At 37.4% G+C, this 19,425-nt stretch overlaps 1 protein-coding gene across 3 annotated transcripts; it reads left to right on the top strand.

Moving 5' to 3' along the window:
* The first annotated feature begins 341 nt into the window (after nt 1–341).
* On the top strand, nt 342–19,003 carry LOC124632314 (adhesive plaque matrix protein). 3 transcript variants are annotated; one of them, XM_047167102.1, is made up of 8 exons: nt 6,305–6,425; nt 7,877–8,011; nt 12,154–12,333; nt 12,962–13,221; nt 14,525–16,862; nt 16,945–17,151; nt 17,403–17,527; nt 17,860–19,003. In XM_047167102.1, exons 1-8 carry the CDS (start codon nt 6,320–6,322, stop codon nt 18,634–18,636), a joined length of 4,128 nt encoding a protein of 1,375 aa, XP_047023058.1. In that variant the 5' UTR covers nt 6,305–6,319; the 3' UTR covers nt 18,637–19,003. The 3 variants fall into 3 exon arrangements, with proteins under 3 accessions (XP_047023056.1, XP_047023058.1, XP_047023057.1); XM_047167100.1 differs by lacking the exons at nt 6,305–6,425; nt 12,154–12,333 and adding an exon at nt 342–549; XM_047167101.1 differs by lacking the exons at nt 6,305–6,425; nt 7,877–8,011; nt 16,945–17,151 and having other exon boundaries at nt 12,114–12,333.
* The last annotated feature ends 422 nt before the right edge of the window (nt 19,004–19,425 follow it).

Raw genomic sequence — 19,425 nt, 5'->3', positions numbered from 1 at the left:
GTAGCAGTTTGGAGTAGAAATATTGTGCAAGCACAATACCTCTGTTATGTATTGTAGGTACTACCTATCGAAGATCGGAAATAGTGTTTTTTTTTTAACAATTTATTAAATCATGTTTATTTTCCACCGTGGTATTTTTAAAAGATATTTCCAATCAAAGCTTCTTCAGCCATAGCAGTTTCGCGCATGCGTGAAACGGGACGTTTTGATGGCGTCCGGTAACCTAGGCAACCGGTTTTGGCGGGAAGCGCCCACGCTTGGTCTCGCGGCTCTGGCAGCTAATCCAGCGGAGACATACATCAAACGGCTTACAGCGATAACTAAACACAACATTCGACCGCAGTGCTCCGCCACGAGCGACCGCCGCGCCATACGACGACAGCCCTCGGCTGATCGAAAATTCGCGACTCTTAACAGATGTCTAACGTAAAAAATAAATAAACTAGTTTAGATTTAGGAACGAACGTGTAAACGATACTTAGATCTCAAGAACGAGCTGTCCGAGTATATTCTTATTGAAGTTGTTTAAATCAGAGCACTGTTTAGCAGGTGAGTCAACTTCTATTTTATTATTCAATCGTATGTAGTTCATTGGGAAAACATTTTAAATATTTATGATTACACGTTATTCAATGTCTTATGAATTAAAATAAAATATATAAATATCTAATTTATTAGGTCAAGTACCCAAATATACTTGGTAAATAAACTCTGCTTGTATATTACCTTCTTATGTAAATACATGAACTCGAAAAATAGGTTCGTTCCTCTGTGGAAATGGACTTTCAAATATTATGAATATAAAGTTTATAGATAACTCGCCACTTTCATGCAAGATAAGATCTAAGTTTCATCTCGAGGATAATGTACGATGAGAGTGAGTATTTAAGTGCTTGCTTGGAAAACTGGTTAGGTATATAGGTACTTGTGTTGGAAAAGCCTTATACATCTTAAATTGCTGTTAAGTGTAGGCCTACAAGGCATTACAGATGCTGAAGTATATTTAATGATTAAACGAACTTACCTTGATTGAAGTTCTATCATAAATACTTGTATGAGGGTTAGTGCGATACTGCCTAGGTACTTATAGCAGTTGTGGCGTACTTACAGAAAATACAGTTTTATTGTAAACATCGCTAAATATTGATGTAAGTATCGTGCATACAGGTTTATCAGTGTACATAAAATAATTTATAAATGAGGACACAATAATGCTCACGGAAATGGCTAGGAAGTGTGGAAATCAATATACCTAATGGAAAATACCGCCACATAATTTGAGATTGAATCGATGCCCAGATGAAAATATGTCTATGTAGCAACAAAAAGATATCTTAATAAAAATGTATGAATAGGTATAACTCAGTACGTATATCATCACTATAGTCTTTTGGCTTTTAAAAAACAAAGTATTTTTAGCGAAAATGTTTGCTGTAAAAATGGTCGTTAACTCAATCTCCACACACTTAACTCAATTGACAGTCAGTTGTTAGTTGTAATGGAATAATCTTCCTATTGTGATACAAGGCTGGCGGGTGTGCAAAACATTTTAGAGCCTTTTATTCGTAAATATTGAATTTGCTGAAGTAATATTTACATGTGAGAACGTTGCGTGTGTCACGCGTCCGTATCACTTTTTGTAGAATAAGTTTCAAGGATTTTGTTAGGTGTTACATATTTTTTACAGTAGTTCCCAGAAATGGTTATTTCAAATTGTATATTCCTTTCCAATAATTCAATACCTAGTAATTTCACTCTGAATGTAAATACTTAAGTATACAGAATATTACAATGTTACAGCCTTTGTACAGTGATACTAACCACTTGCTACTTATACTATGTTGATGAAATAGGTTTATTATACGTTCTTAGTGGGTGAATTATACTGGTCATTGCAGTGTGACAGTAGTCTTACATACAATGTACCTACCTAGGTTCTATGTTCGTAGATTACCGATGCGACAAGTATTAAATTCTAACATTATACCTACTAGTAGCTAAGATTACTTCTTATCTTACATTTTACACACATAAACTTCATCATGTTTCTTCTTAACGCTGATGAAGACTACAAGCAGCGAGTACTAGGTACTTACTTGTATTTGCATACACGTGTCAAACAGTTTACGAGTATTGTTGTATTTGTTTGTCAATTAATAACTGACCACGTAAAACTGAAGAAGTCAGAGTAACGTGATGGAAAGCTATTCGTGTATCACATGAAAATTACCTACCCGATAATATATTTGTCTATTGATTCTTGAGAGACTTTGTTGTCGGCTCCGGCACGCGAAATGACCTAATATTCAAATATATACTATCAAAGGATCCGTGTTTACCATCATAGGCTTGATTGTAACAACGACCTTAACATTTCGACCTCAGCAAAATGTTTCCTGATGGTGTTGTAATGAAATGCATGCGCTCGTCGCGAACGAAATGGTCGATGACGACATGCTCGGCCCCAGCCACTGCCGGACAGGTTATCGGCAAATGAGCTCAATTGAGACAACACTCGTGCTCTGATAAAAGGCTGTTATTGGATAACTGAAGCTAGACAACAGTATGCACTCAATGTCAAATTAATTAATACTAAGTTATTAACAAAGCGATATATTTAACTAGTAGTACTAGTAGGTAATCTGAAATAAATAACTGCGGTTACTAACGACTCACAAATACAGCCTTGAAGCATTTGTCATCAAGGACTGAAAAAGGGCATCAAAACAAAGTATCGTAAATATACATTGTTGTAGCCATGTACCATGAAAGAAAAAGCATTCATGAAAAGTTTGTATATTCGCGAAGGCTTGAGGACGCGACGGATGGCCCAAATACGATTTTATTCATTTTTCACGACGACAGTGACTCGTACGAGCTGGCACTGAATTAGCTTTTCTTTCAGCCCGTGACGTTCAATATCTACCTATGTTTTATAAATCGTTGTTATTGTTACATGTACATATGTTGGAAATATGTTGTTTTGTATGTAGAGAAATTATGTCAAATGTTATTAATTCACACAGTACGTAAAACCACAAACCACTCAGTCGATATAGGGTAGGTACCTATAGCCGTGTTATTATTCGTTTAACAATATCTTTCTCACTGAACAATAACATGAATCGATACATATTATTAAAGATAAATATTTAAAAGTTAAATAGATAATTCCGATAGTTCTGGGAAAATAAGAAAGTCAATGGTATAAATGGTGCCGTGAAAAGGTGGTAATAACCATGCTGATGCAGTTTTTAACCAAAGGGCATTGCCTTGTAGACTACCTCTACCTACCATTATTATTATATTTCCTATGATTAGTTCATCGAAATTATCTAAGGTTAACTCAAAATAATGTACCTATTGGTTAACACACATTAAATAGGTAAGGCTACTGGAAAGAAGACCGAAAAGTGAAACGTTTAAACATGGAAGTACATGTTACCTTTAATGTAATCGACCTTAATAATAAAAATCGAAGGAGCCTGAACTCCGGTAAAACAGGTTCATTTGCCCATTCAAGAAAAACGGATTACGAAATATTGTTCGAATCAGTTTAACACAAGTAAATGTAAAATACGACGGCACCTGAGTAACAACAGAAAAGTAGGAAAATGAGGAAATCTTCATTTAACCGTTAACAGACTGGCTTCAACATTACAAATGTTTTTTTATGTGAAGGGTGTGACAATACAATTGTTAATAGAAGCTGTTTTTACTGTTCTCTATCCTACACACATGATTGTATTTTCCTACCATAAGCTACGTAGGAACAAAATAAATCAGTACTTAACAAACCTGTCACTCAGGCTTTAGGGATGTGGGCGACGTATGAAGGCGTTCAATGAGCAACCCAACTAGTTTTACCTTATAAATACTGTATGGTGGCAATTGATTTAGCGATATCATGCATTATGATCACCATTGTTTTGTAAAGGATACAACTCCTCCCTTTCATTAATATTACCTCATTAGTATTTTACTAATTCTATTCAGTTACTGCGGATTACAATAACCGATCCATTCGAGATTTTGACGTAAGCTCCGAACAAACCCGGGGCTGCAGGATTGTTCGAAAGAGTTACCGCGGCCCTGGTACATAAAAGGCCTACGACGGAACACGACGGTTTTTAGTCAATAAGTGTCTGACACTCCCTCACCGCTGCTAACCCACAGCTTGAGTGGTAAAAAAAAACTCCGTATAAACTATCTCTAGTCAAAAAACAATCGATGGATTGGTTATTGTAATCCGCAGTAAATCATACATACAGCATCATTATAGGATCTTAACGAGATTTTAACCATATAAAATAGGCGCTTATGTCGTAACAACTTTCGACTTTTGTTTTAAGATTGTCAACGCTTTCACGGAATTAATTATTGAAGTCCCGCTATTATTATTTTATAGGAAGTGATAGTTTAGGTTCTTATTTAAAATGTAAAAGTTGTGAGCTTAATTTATTTAAATTATATTATAAACTTAAATCCGCCTAGATATGCCACGACTTTTTTAATGAAATTGCACGAATTGTGACCGAGGGTTGATGATGAGGTTGATTGGTCCAATATAACTGCTTTGAAGAAAATATCTGAAAATTAGACGTAATTTTATAAAATAAAAAACAGCCTAAAACCTAACCTAATGCATAAAAGATTAGATTTGGATTATCGAGTTACGACCATGTGATAAAAAACTTAATAAGGCATAATGTTGTGGTCATCATTAATTATAAAAGGAGTTTGTTAGTTTTTCTGTTTGCATTTTAATGCGGCTATTTACTTAGACACCGAAAATAGAACTAGCCTGTATCCATTTGGTTTTCCTTAAAATCTTCAGAACGTTATGTAAATGGTATGTACCAGTGTGGTACGTTTCTACGCAGAAAGTGTTTTATACTACTGCAGAAAAGAAATATTTATAAACCCTTGTATCCTTTACTGAAAAAGGGGCAGTAAAAACCATTTATAACACTGCCTTTTATCGTTTTACTACAAAAACGAACCGGATGTGAAATAAATATGTAGGTCTGCCATGGGTATGCCACGCATGCTAACTTATGTCACGTAAACTGTACCTATAAGGAATTACAACTTTCTACCTAGATTTTTGCGAAACGATAGAATCTATCCATATAAGTCTGGATCTGGGACAAACTTATTTTCTTTCATCTGCTAATCTCAATTGTTAATCCAAAATATAGGATTTTGTATTAGTTTTGTGTTAACTAGCCTACGTGTCTTATTTTAGTGTGCTGATTTGTACGCAGTTTTCCGACTTTTCGTGTGGGAGTTATAACTTTAACGGCTGTTTAATTGCTCAGAAATTTTGCTGTAGATATTATTTTAAATGATTTATGTGTTATTAATTGCATAGTTTGCCTTTTTTAGTGTACGTAGACTTTCTATAAATATTTAAACTGTTTGTAATTATTGTGGCTTTTCAATAGTCAGTTCGAAACCTGCGCTTCATTCTTATATTCTAAAAAGATTAGAGTCCTATTTTTAAGTATGCACGAAAGAAACCTCACCATACTATGGAGAACCCAAGCTAAATGGTTCTTTAATTTTGTAATGTGGTGTTGACAAATATTATAGTTATTTAAATGACCAAATTGGATGCACGACGACACCTCGACACGTGAGGTGTTCTGAGTTAACAAAGCAATCAACAGAATTAAACGAGATAGGTATATAAATCAAAATAGTTTTAACACTAATTTATCAGCAAGTACCCGGAGAAAGACGACCTCTTTTACGTAAATGCTAAAGATAAAAACGATATGTCATGTGTCAGACTTTGACACATTTTATATACATAGTAATACGATAATTTTATTGGGAATTGATTAATTATTTTTACCTGATTTTCTTATGGCTACTGCTTATTAAATTAAAATCATCCTTTCTTATACGTTATTTTTAATTTAGTAATATTCTTTATCATAGGTTGTTGTGGTGAAGTTAAAACGAAATGAGTAAAACAACGCAGCAAACGAGTCCACCAAACCAAACGATTCCAGTAAACTCCACATTAATTTTATGTTTAGGTTCTAAACAGAAGTTCTATTTGCTTCAAAATCGTGTATCCCCCTAAGACGACCCACTGACCATCATGTTACATGACATATTTTTCGTAAAACAACATTAATATTTATATCGTCACCACGACAAGCGTGTAGACCATCTGCATTTAGAATTTCATCACCACGAGTAGAAGCTAGCCTAAAGAAAAATAATATTTTAGGGGTATTTAAGACCTGTGAAGCCGGTACGAACATCTTCGTCGCTCTCGAAGAGTTTTTTTCCGTGTGAGGGTCCAATGGGCGTGCGGCAGAACCCCTGGACTCCGACAACTCGCCGTGGCCCCATCGCAGCCGAGGCGTCTAGTCCGGGACCAGCTGTTGTATCACTTCCTACACTTATAGGTAACATTGTAGCATCCAGTAATGTAGCAATGCATGCAAAGTAGCCGCAGTGCTAGTGTGATCATGTCGTATTTATAGACATAATCTTAGAACGTAGAGTTAAACAAGCCAAGTACAAGTTTTCAAGCAACCACTTTTAATAAAAATAGTAGCTATTTGAAATTCTTAATTCCAAGAATTAAAAAAGATTGATTGACAAAACTTACATCATGCATTTATAAATATTTTAATTTTATCAAAGATACAGATGTGTAAAAAAATAAGATATATATGACGAACAGAATATGAAATTCTAATGAGATGATTAAGAACGACAACGTGTAGTTTAAACATGATTCCGAATTAAATAAAATGGTGGAAATTCCAGTATTTTCTTATGTAAAACAGCGATTGTTTACAATGTAACATGAAGTTGGTACAATGGTAATGTAGTATTTATTTAGTATGTTTAAGTTTGCGTGGTGTCGGTATGGTCATTTTCTTTGGTGGCATTATTTCGTCCGTATTGTTCACGTTGCGTCGGTCTCGTGCGCTCGCGCTTACGTCACCCATCCCACGCCAATAGAGGTTGTGTTTTGAGTTGTGAGATTATCGCGCACCGCAAGCACCGGCCTTGCTCGTCCCCTGTGTTGATATACAAAGTGAGATCATACTTATATTATGTTTTTCGCCAAATAACTTCGCACACCTATTTTTAGTTTTATTGCTAAGTAAATTAGATTGATTGGAATTGTGTTTAGCACTTTATTCTACGGATTCTTTAGTATGTAAGTATTTTAATATTGCACAAGCACACCTTATAATGTTATTCACACCTTCAAGCAATAGTGGCACTTAGTGTTTATTGTATAAGGCAAATTTTTATAGGAAAGCGTTTAAAATTTTCTAGGAAGTATCATCATCGCTTAGTAAATAGGTGTTTTGGTAAGAGGCGTAGGCGAAAGCATTGACCCTGTCCAAGGTGAGGGCTATCAGTGCGTGCGGTACACAGTATGGTGTGACATTGGCCAAGCGAGAGCAATTACTTAGTATTGTAGTTATGTTATAGGTAGATACTTCACGAGGATTCTGCTTATGATTCCTTTTACTCATTTTTACAAAAAAAATATTGATTTTTGGTTTATGAACAATGAAATGGTTTAAAGCATTAAATTAAGACTATGCTATACCTAAGCCGGAGTGTCATTTGTAAAAAATGTATTTTCTTAAAGGTATTTTCTTACTAGATGCATATGCTTCTGCGAATATATTATGACTTTTTCATCCAAATTGTTTATCTACAAGATTTTCAGTAATTACAGTAGTTACAATAATTTGTTTATAAGAAAGGAGGAAAAGCTTGAAGAAAGCGATTTTCTGTTTATTGTAAATTTTGCAATATTTGCAGTTTTAACAGGGTTAAATTAACACATCAAAGTCCTTCCTTTAATAAAGTTATTCCTTTTATCCAGGTAAACCACCGCAAGAATCGCGCAGACCTCGTGCTCCAGCTTTCACCTTCGGCCATAAGCTCGATCCACCTGGCACCAACTCCAAAGCTGGCCCTGGACCTGCTACCTACAACACAGAAGGAATGACGGCTAAAGGTGAGTTAAAACCTTAACCAGTTTCCCCACAAAAGCGCAAAAGAGAAATTTTTATACTGTATTGTGCCAGTTAAGAATCGATGGCATCAAATCCATAAAGGACTCGCGTGTTCTGTGGTTGTTTTGCCAAAACTACTTACCAAATCGCCTGCCTACGACAGTCACATCATTTGGGCGTCAAAGCGCTCGTTTAGAGCCTATAAAATCTGACCGATGTTGCTTAGAATAGTTATTGAAAAACAACAAAATTATCTGCATATTCTGATATTGATTCACGTTTAATCTTTACTTCCTATAATAGAGGTATAAAAACATAAACACCTAGGTCAAACAGCTTGACCGCCTAATTGGTATTATATTGATTTTAAATTGCTAACCTCGCCCACTGGTTGGATACCACGTAACTAGTGGAGCACATCCAGCCTGACGACTGTAACGTATGGAGCAATCGAATTTACTTGTTCTTAGCTCGTATAATAGAATCGTGGGCAGCCGACAGCAATTGTCGTTTACTGGATAATTGCACGGGTTACCTATACTCGAGTAAAGCCGTTTATCTTTCTATAGACAATTATACAGTCTGCCGCCCACGAATTATACGCAGCATTTTGTTTGTCTTACTTGAATCTCGATCATTTGCGGTCTTAATTAACTCAGTGTCCACGAGTATCTATCTTTGTACATGTAATAGTAGGCATATTGGATTTGGCTCACTCAAAAGGCCTTGTGGATTCACGGAAATAAATATTTCTTCCAGAAAATTCAGTGCCTTTAGTTATATTTTTGTTTTTATCGTGAATCATGCTGCGACACATAATCTGTAAGTAGGCCATGACTGCAGTCTAATTTGCATAACCGATGTCGTCTGCAGTATTATTTCATTCCTTACCTTAGGCATTTAAAGTATTTTAACTAGTTACGTGACTATTTGCATTTACTCAGTATGTACTTACTGCAGATATCCTAGCTATTATTTTTCTGATTTAAATTTGAATAAATTTTTATGTTACATGTAAACAATTTTAAATATTGTAAATAAACCGGAGCAACATTATGCGTTGGCTAGAGTTTTTTTTCAAGTTCTCTCATGGTCGGCCCTGATTCAACAAATAAGTTGTCATTGAATTCTGTTTGCTATTTACAATGTCATTGACTCAAAACACAAAGCTTAGGTGGAAAATACATTCAATGGTTTTGATTTGGTCTAATCTATACGCCTATTCATGTGAGTGATTACGCACAATTACCCTTCAGTCTGACAGCCATGGCTAAAGTTAATTTCGCCAATATCAACCTGTTTTGGTTACCAAATTAGCAACACTTAAATGATTTAATAAAACCGGTATAAATCGTATCAAGAATGAATGTAATGCCATACGTAGATATCGCGTTCATTTATGTTTATGTTCTTAATTGGAGAATTACTGTGGCATTGGATGATCGAACAGTTGCTAAGTTTCTCCGGTTGCGACTGCATTTGGCTGATGTCGCCAAATAAGTCCGTATGTGCGAAGGTGATCGGCTGTCGGTGAGTCAGAGGCTTCGTGTAGGTGCCGAACGGACCCTGCCTGTATCGGTCCTATACAGGCTCAGTCGCGCATCCAACTCGCTCCACTCGATACTACAGCGTTCCTAGGGCTTGTTCAAACAAGTTGTGTTTAGGATATCAGTGCTTTCGAGTGCAGTGTTTCACTTGCAGCTGAGAGGATTTATTTGGTAAAATATTTTAATATAATTTTATGATATTGTTTTTGATCATTTACTTTGTTAAAAGCTATGGGAATATAGTGAAGTATTAAGGAATTATGAAGGTTTTCTCTAACAGTTGGCAATATAACTGATAAAATAATTTTCATTTGATAGTTTTTCAACTGCAAGTAGAGAATCTACTCTTAAAAATACATGCTTTACTTACAGTTTACAAGTTCGTGCTAAGTTAGCATAAGTCAGTCCAAGAGCTTATTTTGATTTCTTTATTGTTTCATTGAAGTTATAAACACTGCAACTGTTTGTGCCAGTCTTATTTAATCTTATTTAATAAATAAAATAAAAACTAGACATTTAAAGCGACTATAGTTCGGCCGTTCAGAGAATGCGTTCCTGACACCTATCAGTTAGTCAGGACTAGTGATGGGCACAACATAACACTGAGTTCGTTACCGTTCCCCCAAAATAAACCGCCGCATTATTTTAAGATTATTTTCGTTTTAAATTGGCGGAATCATTTAAAATTTATATTTTAGTTATTTAAGTGGAAACCAAAAAAAGGTAATATTCATATAATAAAATCGTTTTATTTATTCTTTGTTACAAAGTTACAATCTGTATTTCTATGCAATAAAGTAAGTACATTGAATTGAATGTGCGTACAGAATATTAATCAGACTCCGATTCGCTTGAGGAGGTGGTGTCTTCATCATCATCTTCGCCTACGTGTATAATTATATTAGGTATTATCAATAACAGAATCAATCCTGATATCTCGGTCAAAACCTTCCAAAATCAGGTTTTTAGAGCTCTACCTCACTGGGACGCCATGGCGACGTCGCAAGCGGCACAGGTCTGGCTACTTCTGGCATCCAAATGTCGCCAAGTCGAGTGGCCATGGCGTCTCGACAGTCAATTGTTTACGTCGTCGCTCAAGAAATTGCAAGCTAATTGGCGACCACATTGGCGACTGTGTGAGGGAGGTGCGCTTTACCGTGTACATTATAGTGGCTACTGTGGCCACGTCGCGTCGCCAAGTTGCCACGGTAGCCAGAAGCCACATAGGGAACTGTAGCTCGTGGCCACGCCTCCAATTTGGCGACGTTGCGACGTTCCATACATTTCAATACTAACTGCTTGGATACGTAGCCGGCGACGTCGTCATTGGCGTCCTAATGAGGCAGGGCACTTAGTCTTAGCGCACGAAACGACAACAAACGACTATTTAGCGTCACAAAATGACGGCCCATGATGCCATTTCGGGGTTACCAATTTCAACCTAAATATAAAAATGCTACTTTCTTTCGCGCGTTCAGTTTGATCATACTTTTATTTTTATATTTCATAAAAGTTATCCTATAGTCCATTATTTTCAAATTCTTAAAAAGAAAAACAAAAAGTATTATTTTATATTATAAGTATAACTGTATAAGAACCATCAACCAGAACAGATTACGATACTTGCCTGTTATTTTTAGCACAGCACTACAAATATAAAGCGCTGACATAACCTTGTAATAGCGCAGTATAGATTTAGAAAAATATTGTTTACCAAGTTATTTGACACTCAATTTGGCACAAAATTACAACATTCATTGATTATTATTGATATAATAATGTTGTTTTAATGCTCAACAATTGTTAAAACGATAAACAACCAGCAAAAATATTTTTATCGTACTGCAACGCCATTACAAAGTTACGTCGTCAGTTCAATCGCGATGTGTCAGAAACGCATTCTCTGAGCGGCCGAACTATATATAAAATGACTATAGCGTCGTCTTAGAATGAAAACCTCGGAAATGCATTTTTTCTCAATATTTTTTTATTGCATTTCTTTGAAGATAATCGTAAAAAATATGGAATACTAATCCTTATCCTGAAAAATGCATTTTTTCTCAATATTTTTTTATTGCATTTCTCGGAAGATAATCGTAAAAAATATCGAATACCAATCCTTATCCTGAAAAGTTATCTCTTGCACTTACGAGGTTTTCACTCTAAGGCGTCGATAGATAGGGTCGTAAAGCACAAAGGGTAGGTAGTCACAGGGGGTTAAGTTAGCATGTGCAATACAGGCGCAAGGCATAGTAAGTTTATGCTGTAAATAGCTTTATACAGATGGACGGATTGTTTAATAGTTGGGGAATTTTATTCTATGCAATAAATATTTCTTTTCGACAGGTGAGGAAAATAAGACAAAAACAGTCGTAACTATTTATTATTGTCTTTCTTTAATTATGCCTATACTGTGTAAAGCATTTTTGAGGTCTATTTACACAAATCACATACAATCCCCTCATATAAAAATATCATAACGGCTGTACTTGAACAGAAGGTTACGATCTTGTCAAGACGTAAATAATACTCATTGAATATAATATAATGTGATAAACAATAGTTATGTACGATGTCTCGCTTGATCGAACAAGCAGGGCGGTCCGGAGCGCCGGCGGCGTCCCTGCACGGTCGCTGGCCGCCGCCGCGCGTGGCTCCGACTCCTGCGCCGTGTGACTACGAGCCCATCAAGGCGGTCCGGGCCGTCTACGATCACGCTCCGGCCTTCTCCATCGGCCTGCGAGTTAGCCCCCCTCAGCCCGGCGGCAAAACGCCAGGTGTCCTCACGACCTTTCCGTAGCATGCTCTGCCTTTGGGCATGTAGTTGAACTCGCTCCTCATTACCTTCATGTTGATTTACTGTATTTGTAACTGTAGGTCAGAAGAGCATGCATATTTCCTGTATAGCTATAGCAGCACATATGCGTTGATATTTGTTGATGTAGTTACATTTAGCTTGTATTTAGGTATGGATTTGCGTCGCTGACTTTATTTTTAACTTGAGTTTGTTTTCATGTATTCTTGAGCTCGTTCAAAAAGATTATTGCTGTTGCTGTCTTTCTTTTATCTGTTATTGTATTTGTCATAGTTTCTTTTCAACTGTGTTGCCGTATTTGTAGCCTAAAGCTGTTCAAGGACCAGTCATTATCTAGCTTTCCAGATATTCATTATTGTTCGATGCCTGATGTCATTTTTATTTTTTATTCATTTGATGTTTTAGTGACACATTGTTTTGTTCAGTTATGATTTATGACTCTGCTTTGTAGGTACTTGTGTACTTCTAGCATTAGGTACTTAATCACGCAATTGATGGACAATTACACGTTTACTAGAACTGCTCAAACTATTGATCGATTTGGTCGATCTTTGGGTCATATTATAACCTTTTGATTGTATCATTTTCAGCCCCGAATACATACTCCATGCCCCCGGTGCTTGGAGAAGCAAAAGAGGGAGGTAAACGCGCTGCTCCAGCGTTCAGTATCACGGGACGTGGTAAGACTTCAGAGTCCAAGATCCCGCTACCGGGACCTGGCACCTACACTACTGACAAGGCATCTGCCGTGCTCACCAAGCGCCCGCCTGCCTACACCATCGCGCCGAGACGAGAGCCGAAACCACCGACCGCTATCGTACCCGGACCCGGAGTCTATTGCCCCGAAAAGGTAAAGCCTAAAAGATTTATCATTATCAACTAACATTACTAGTGGTGTGTAGATTTTGATGTTTTTCAATTAATAATGTTACAAGAATTTACTAACAAAAAACAAAATTCGTCATCAAAACCAGTGTTTGCGTAGTTCATTCAAGGATTTAAAATGTTAAAACCACGGGAAAAGCTAACAGATTTAAAATCATGACAGAATAATAAATCATCCATGATGTCATGTTTTACCTCATTTTATCCTTGAATATTACATTCTTAATAAACTGTTTCATATTATGGCACTCATTTAGTGAAAAATAACTGTGACCAATCTTAAGTATTTTATGTTGTCCCGTCTTTGTTTTATTGCTTGAATTAATCATTGTCTGTATTACCTATGTGAAATAGTCCGAGTCGAGGCGAGGTGAATGATGTCAGCGCGCTCGTGAATTTTGTGCATAAATTAATGTCAGAATTGAATGCTTCCTAAACTCACTCCACGCGGAAGCTTGCTTGCAGTGCCGGCTACGCCCGCACGGAGGGTTGGATTGCTAGTGGGCGCGCATTTGCATCTAACATTTTGACAACATGAGCCTTCCGCCTACTAATATCGACTTTGACTAATGCTTCGCCTAGTGATATCTTCATGTAATGTAGAGCATTTAAACTGGAAACTTACAATACCTACTGGATACTGCCGTTTCACTTTAGTGAATTCAGAAAAAGATTTTGAATGCTCATGTTTAAATGCTCTATAAGATGTGCCACTTACGTCATTGCATACTAACGTTTGGGGGTGGGTGGCAGGTGTGCGTGAACCTGCCGTGGGCGCCTGCGCATACGTTCGGCATCCGGCACTCGCGGTTCGCGGGCCAGGCCGTGCTTCACCCTGCACCCGAAGGGATCGCCGCCTAACCAACATCTAGCTGTAACAACAACTATTCATCCACTTCACCATACGCCGTTATGCTTTGTGGGAATTAAGAACTTGTGATCGTTCTAGTGTATTTATTTATTTTGTGATGTATATAAAATTGATTATTAAAATATTCTTCTAAAAAATCAGTTTAACAATAAAATTATGTATTATCGCAAAAACTAATATTTAACATATCTAATCCTACTTCTAACCATTATTATTTTATTACTGTGGGAAATCGTTGGTCAATAATAATTGCATGCTTTCGCTGCTTCTTCTGATCGTCTACTAACAAGGTACTTATATAGTTTATATATTTGTCTTTATTTTATGAAGTTTTTGAAATATTTCATGGAGAAGAAAAATTAGTTACATGTTTCAATCATAATTTCTGTAATTCCAGGGTAAAAGAACAGTGCGTGAAAAAACTGTAAGAAGCACCATTTCAAGAAAGATGAAGCTTGAAAAATCCGAACAAGTTCCTGCACCTAACGCTTACTGCCCTGAAAAGGCAGATAGATTACTCAGAGAAAAGTCACCAGCATTTTCATTTGGGACTAAGAGCGAAATAGTTAAAGTACATAATGCACCGGCTCCAAACATTTATTCCCCAGAAAAATCTATTAATTCACTCAAACATGGACCTAAGTATACACTGGCGGGGAAGGGTGTCGCCGAGAAGCATGATGTGACTCCTGGCCCAAACTATTATAGTCCTCAAAAGGCTGATAAGATACTACATGAAAGTTCCCCTTCATATACGATGCGTTCTAAGGAAGTGGTTGAGAAGTTTGAGCAAACACCAGCTCCAAATGTTTACTCACCAGAAAAGTCTATACACATGTTGAATGGTGGACCTAAGTACACTATATCAGGCAAAGGAGTTTCTTCTAAATTGGCTGAAACTCCCGCACCAAACAGCTATTGCCCCGAGAAGGCAGACAAAGTTCTGCACGAAAGCTCCCCAGCTTATACATTCAGGATTAAAGAACAAACTGTTTTTAGGAGTGAATCACCAGCGCCTAACGTGTATGCACCGGAAAAATCAATGCATATGTTAGACAGTGCGCCTAAATTTACAATAAGCGGTAAAGGGCATAGTGACAAAATAGAAAATACTCCAGCTCCTAATGCTTACTGTCCGGATAAGGCAGATAAAATCTTGCACGAGTCATCACCAGCGTATACGTTTAGAGCAAAAGATCAGGTCGTGAAAATTGACAACACCCCCGCCCCAAACGTGTATGCACCAGAAAATTCAGTTTTAATGTATCACAGTTCACCGAAATATAGTTTGGGAGGAAAAGGTCACACGCCTAAAACGGATTACGTACCTGCTCCTAATGCATATAATCCTGATAAATCTGATAAACTGCTGCACGAGTCATCTCCGTCATATACTTTTAGACCCAAATTTGCTACTGATAAGCCAAGTGATACACCAGCGCCAAACAATTATGATCCACACTTATTGGATGGAACTCCTAAATTTAGCATGTACGGTAGAGGCCATGATGCTAAGCCATCAGATACTCCTGGACCCAATGTCTATGACCCTCATTTACCTGATGGCACACCTAAATATACTATGGGAGGAAGAGTTCCCGAAAAGAAAGTATCTGATGTACCTGCTCCAAATGCATACGATCCCCATTTGCCTGATGGAACTCCAAAGTTCACTCTTGCTGGCAGGGGACATGAGGGGAAACCATCTGATACCCCTGGGCCAAACAGCTATGATCCTCATTTAACTGACAATTCCCCGAGATACACAATTTCAGGAAAAGGCCACTCTGGCAAACCTTCTGACACACCCGGTCCAAATGTTTATGACCCTCATTTGCCTGATAATTCTCCCAGGTACACTATTTCAGGAAAAGGCCACTCTAGCAAACCTTCTGATACGCCTGGACCGAATGTTTATGATCCACACTTGCCTTCCAATACACCCAAGTATACCATTTCAGGTAAAGGACCAGACGCTAAGGTCTCAGATTATCCTGCGCCTAATAAATACGATCCACATATTTTAAATGGTACACCGAAATTTACTATGGGTGGTAAAGGGCATCCCGGAAAAGTTGAAAACTATCCAGCTCCAAATGCATACAACCCTGAGAAAGGTGATAAGGTATTACTGGAGAGTTCTCCAGCATACTCATTTAGAATTAAATATCCAGGCCACAAACCAGAAGATACTCCTGGCCCCAATTCATATGATCCTAGCAAGTACGACTACATGTTGGATGGTGCACCTAAGTATACATTTGGTACAAAAGGTCCGGCTGATAAGCCATCAAACAACCCCGCTCCAAATGCTTACAGTCCCGAAAAAGCCGACAAAATTCTTCATGAACATGCACCATCATATACGTTCCGACCAAAAATTGATACTGATAAAATCTTCAACACCCCAGGCCCGAATGCTTATAATCCCGAAAAGGCGGATAATGTCACTCATGACCACTCTCCTGCTTATTCTTTAGCCCCAAGAGGCAAAGAAGGTAAAATTAACGATACACCCGGGCCCAACGTATACGATCCTCAGAAAGCTGATAAGATTCTGTTAGACAGTGCGCCAAGATACTCGTTCAGAATAAAGACGAATCCCCACAAACCGGACAATGTTCCTGCACCCAACAGCTACAACCCTGACAAGGCAGACAAAGTGTTAATGCATTCTTCTCCTCAATACACGTTCAGAATCAAAACTGATACCGTGAAGGCCGCGGATACTCCAGGTAAATAAAATAATTATTACTTTTATTTTTAAATTACTAGTTTTCATCGACAATATTACATTTCTTTGTCAATATATTCTAGCTCCGAATTCCTACAATATCCCAACGCCTGTTGAGACTCCGTTATACACGATCTCGGGTAGACATAAGGAACCGATAGACGAGCGGCTGAAGGTGCCTGCTCCGGGTACTTACAACCCCGAGAAGGGTTACAAGTTTATGTTGACCTATTCTCCACAGCACACTTTTGGTATTAAAATACATACAACTAAATTCGCTGATACCCCCGGTGAGTTTACAAGATAGCCTGGAGATAGTGGTGTTACTAATCACAGTAACAAAGCATGGCAGATGATGAACTAATAAATATTTATTTATTATTGAAACAATTGTAACAAAATTATGCAACGGGTTTAACATTTAATGCTGTAGGGCAAAAAGAATACCACCAAGATATTAATCACCTATAACAAGAAGACTGGGAAGAAATGTTGGTAATATTTAGATTAAAAACTAATACCATTGTTGAACTATTTTCAGCTCCGAATTCATACCGCATCCCGTCGGTGTTGGACACTCCGGTGTACACGATATCGGGACGCCACAAGGTGCCCGTGGACGATCGCACGCGAGTGCCCGCGCCTGGCACCTACTCCCCCGAAAAGGTAAATCAAATTCCTATTGCAATAAATACGTCCAATGCTTTATCTAGTTGCGATGTATGTGCATAGTTTGCAAACTTCTAGTACCGAGTTGGATTCCCACGTTGTTACATTTGTGTGTATTTTGTTTTATGTACTGTTAGTTTTGTTATATCAGACTCCTTAGCTTTTATTTACGTTTTACGTTGTACTATTGTACAGATATGTTTTTTGGTAATGTATTTACGCATACTCAATACCGAAATAACACATTCCTACTCACCACATACACGATAAATATGTAGTGATTTTATTTAACAACGCCTATTGATTTATGTTGTATTATGTGATTTCAGGTGCAGGTCAACAGAACGCCTCAAATAACTTTCGGTATCAAACACTCACCTTTATTAGGACAGCTGAAGCCTATTGAGCCAAAGCGTCCAGTTGAGAGAACAACCACAACATCTACCGATAACTCTAGGGAAGTCACTCAAGTGCAAAGAACTGTTATCAAACAGAATAGGGAGCAGATTGACGATAACAGGAATGTCAACCAACAAATAGTAGACTCTTATGAAACAAACGAAGTATATACACCCGCACACCTGACCCAAGTGCGACACGACAGTGAAATTCGAAGCTCCACCGTATCTCCCGATCCAATTCAGCACCAAGAAACTCTTACACAAGAAATTGTGTGGGTTCCAGAGAAACCAATCCGTCGCGGTTCGTATACTATCGAAACAAATGATGGTAATGGATATTCTGAGCATTATCAAAACAGTGAGATCATTCCCGTTGAGAATGGAGTTATTAGGACCGCGGAACAGGGAGAAAGAGGTGGCAGGTGCACTGAAGAGAGGAGTAACGAAGTGATTAGAAGGGAAGGTTTCGAACAAAATGTTGAAAGGAATGTGAGGAATGCAAGTGCTCATGAGAAGAAGCAGGCAGCTACTGAAGAAGTGCGTTCCAACACTGATGTCCAAAAACTTGCCAACGGTGGTATTTCTAAGACAACGACCACAACTACTATTAGAAAGGTAGGAACCGCGGCCAGAACAGCCAACGAGTCGACTGCAGTCACTCGCACCGCTACTGTTGTGACGTCACGCGACATTGGTGTCAAGTAACTCGAGCCGATTAAACATAACCATTTAGCTGTAGTATTGATCCTACCAACATAAACTAAAAATTATCTTTTAATATTCTTGAATGATTAACCATTGTAAGTCGCCTTTGATCTTTTTATTATGATTATGAAAGCTTTATTGTACTAGCTATTAATGCCAGCTATATTTATTAATTTATTTACTATTTCGATTCATTTTTCTATGCGTATTATAGAAAAGTGAAATCTCTTGATTTACAATTTTACTCGTTTCTTTTAAACTTTTTTGAAATTTTATTTACAGTAAAATGTTTTGTTTTACTTTTAACCTTAAGCACTAATATTGTTATACGATGAAAATTTTATTAATAAAGTTATTATTACGTAAAGAGTATATTATTTCAAAATATTTAAAGGATGTTATGGCTATTTACAATAGTTTTACGCGATATTGCGTCTGTTTGGCGTAAAAAAACTTATATTTTAGCACCTTGAGTCAATTTGGAAAGAGATAACTGCCTCTTAACATTTTTTTTACATTAAAATGACAGTGGCAAAAAGCTTTGTTTCAAAAATTCTCAGAAAATAACAGACGGAAAACAATGTCGATATTTTTTTATTTGTCCTTATCGTTCAAAAATATTTACAGTGTGCAGTTGTTATTTTTTATCTGAGTCACATATAATCAGACGGATGTGTGGCCACGGCCGTACGCGCTTCGGAACGGAAACTTTACGAATGTAGTACTGGATAAGTGGACAGTGAACTGTGCGCCCACGCATCTCGCAGCAACAATAGAGTGACAACGGCA

This window comes from Helicoverpa zea, chromosome 8 (genome assembly GCF_022581195.2).
Source record: "Helicoverpa zea isolate HzStark_Cry1AcR chromosome 8, ilHelZeax1.1, whole genome shotgun sequence".
Classification (NCBI taxonomy): Eukaryota; Metazoa; Arthropoda; class Insecta; order Lepidoptera; family Noctuidae; genus Helicoverpa; species Helicoverpa zea.
Note: the sequence above shows the minus strand (reverse complement) of the source record. Positions and strands in the feature narration are given on the sequence as shown.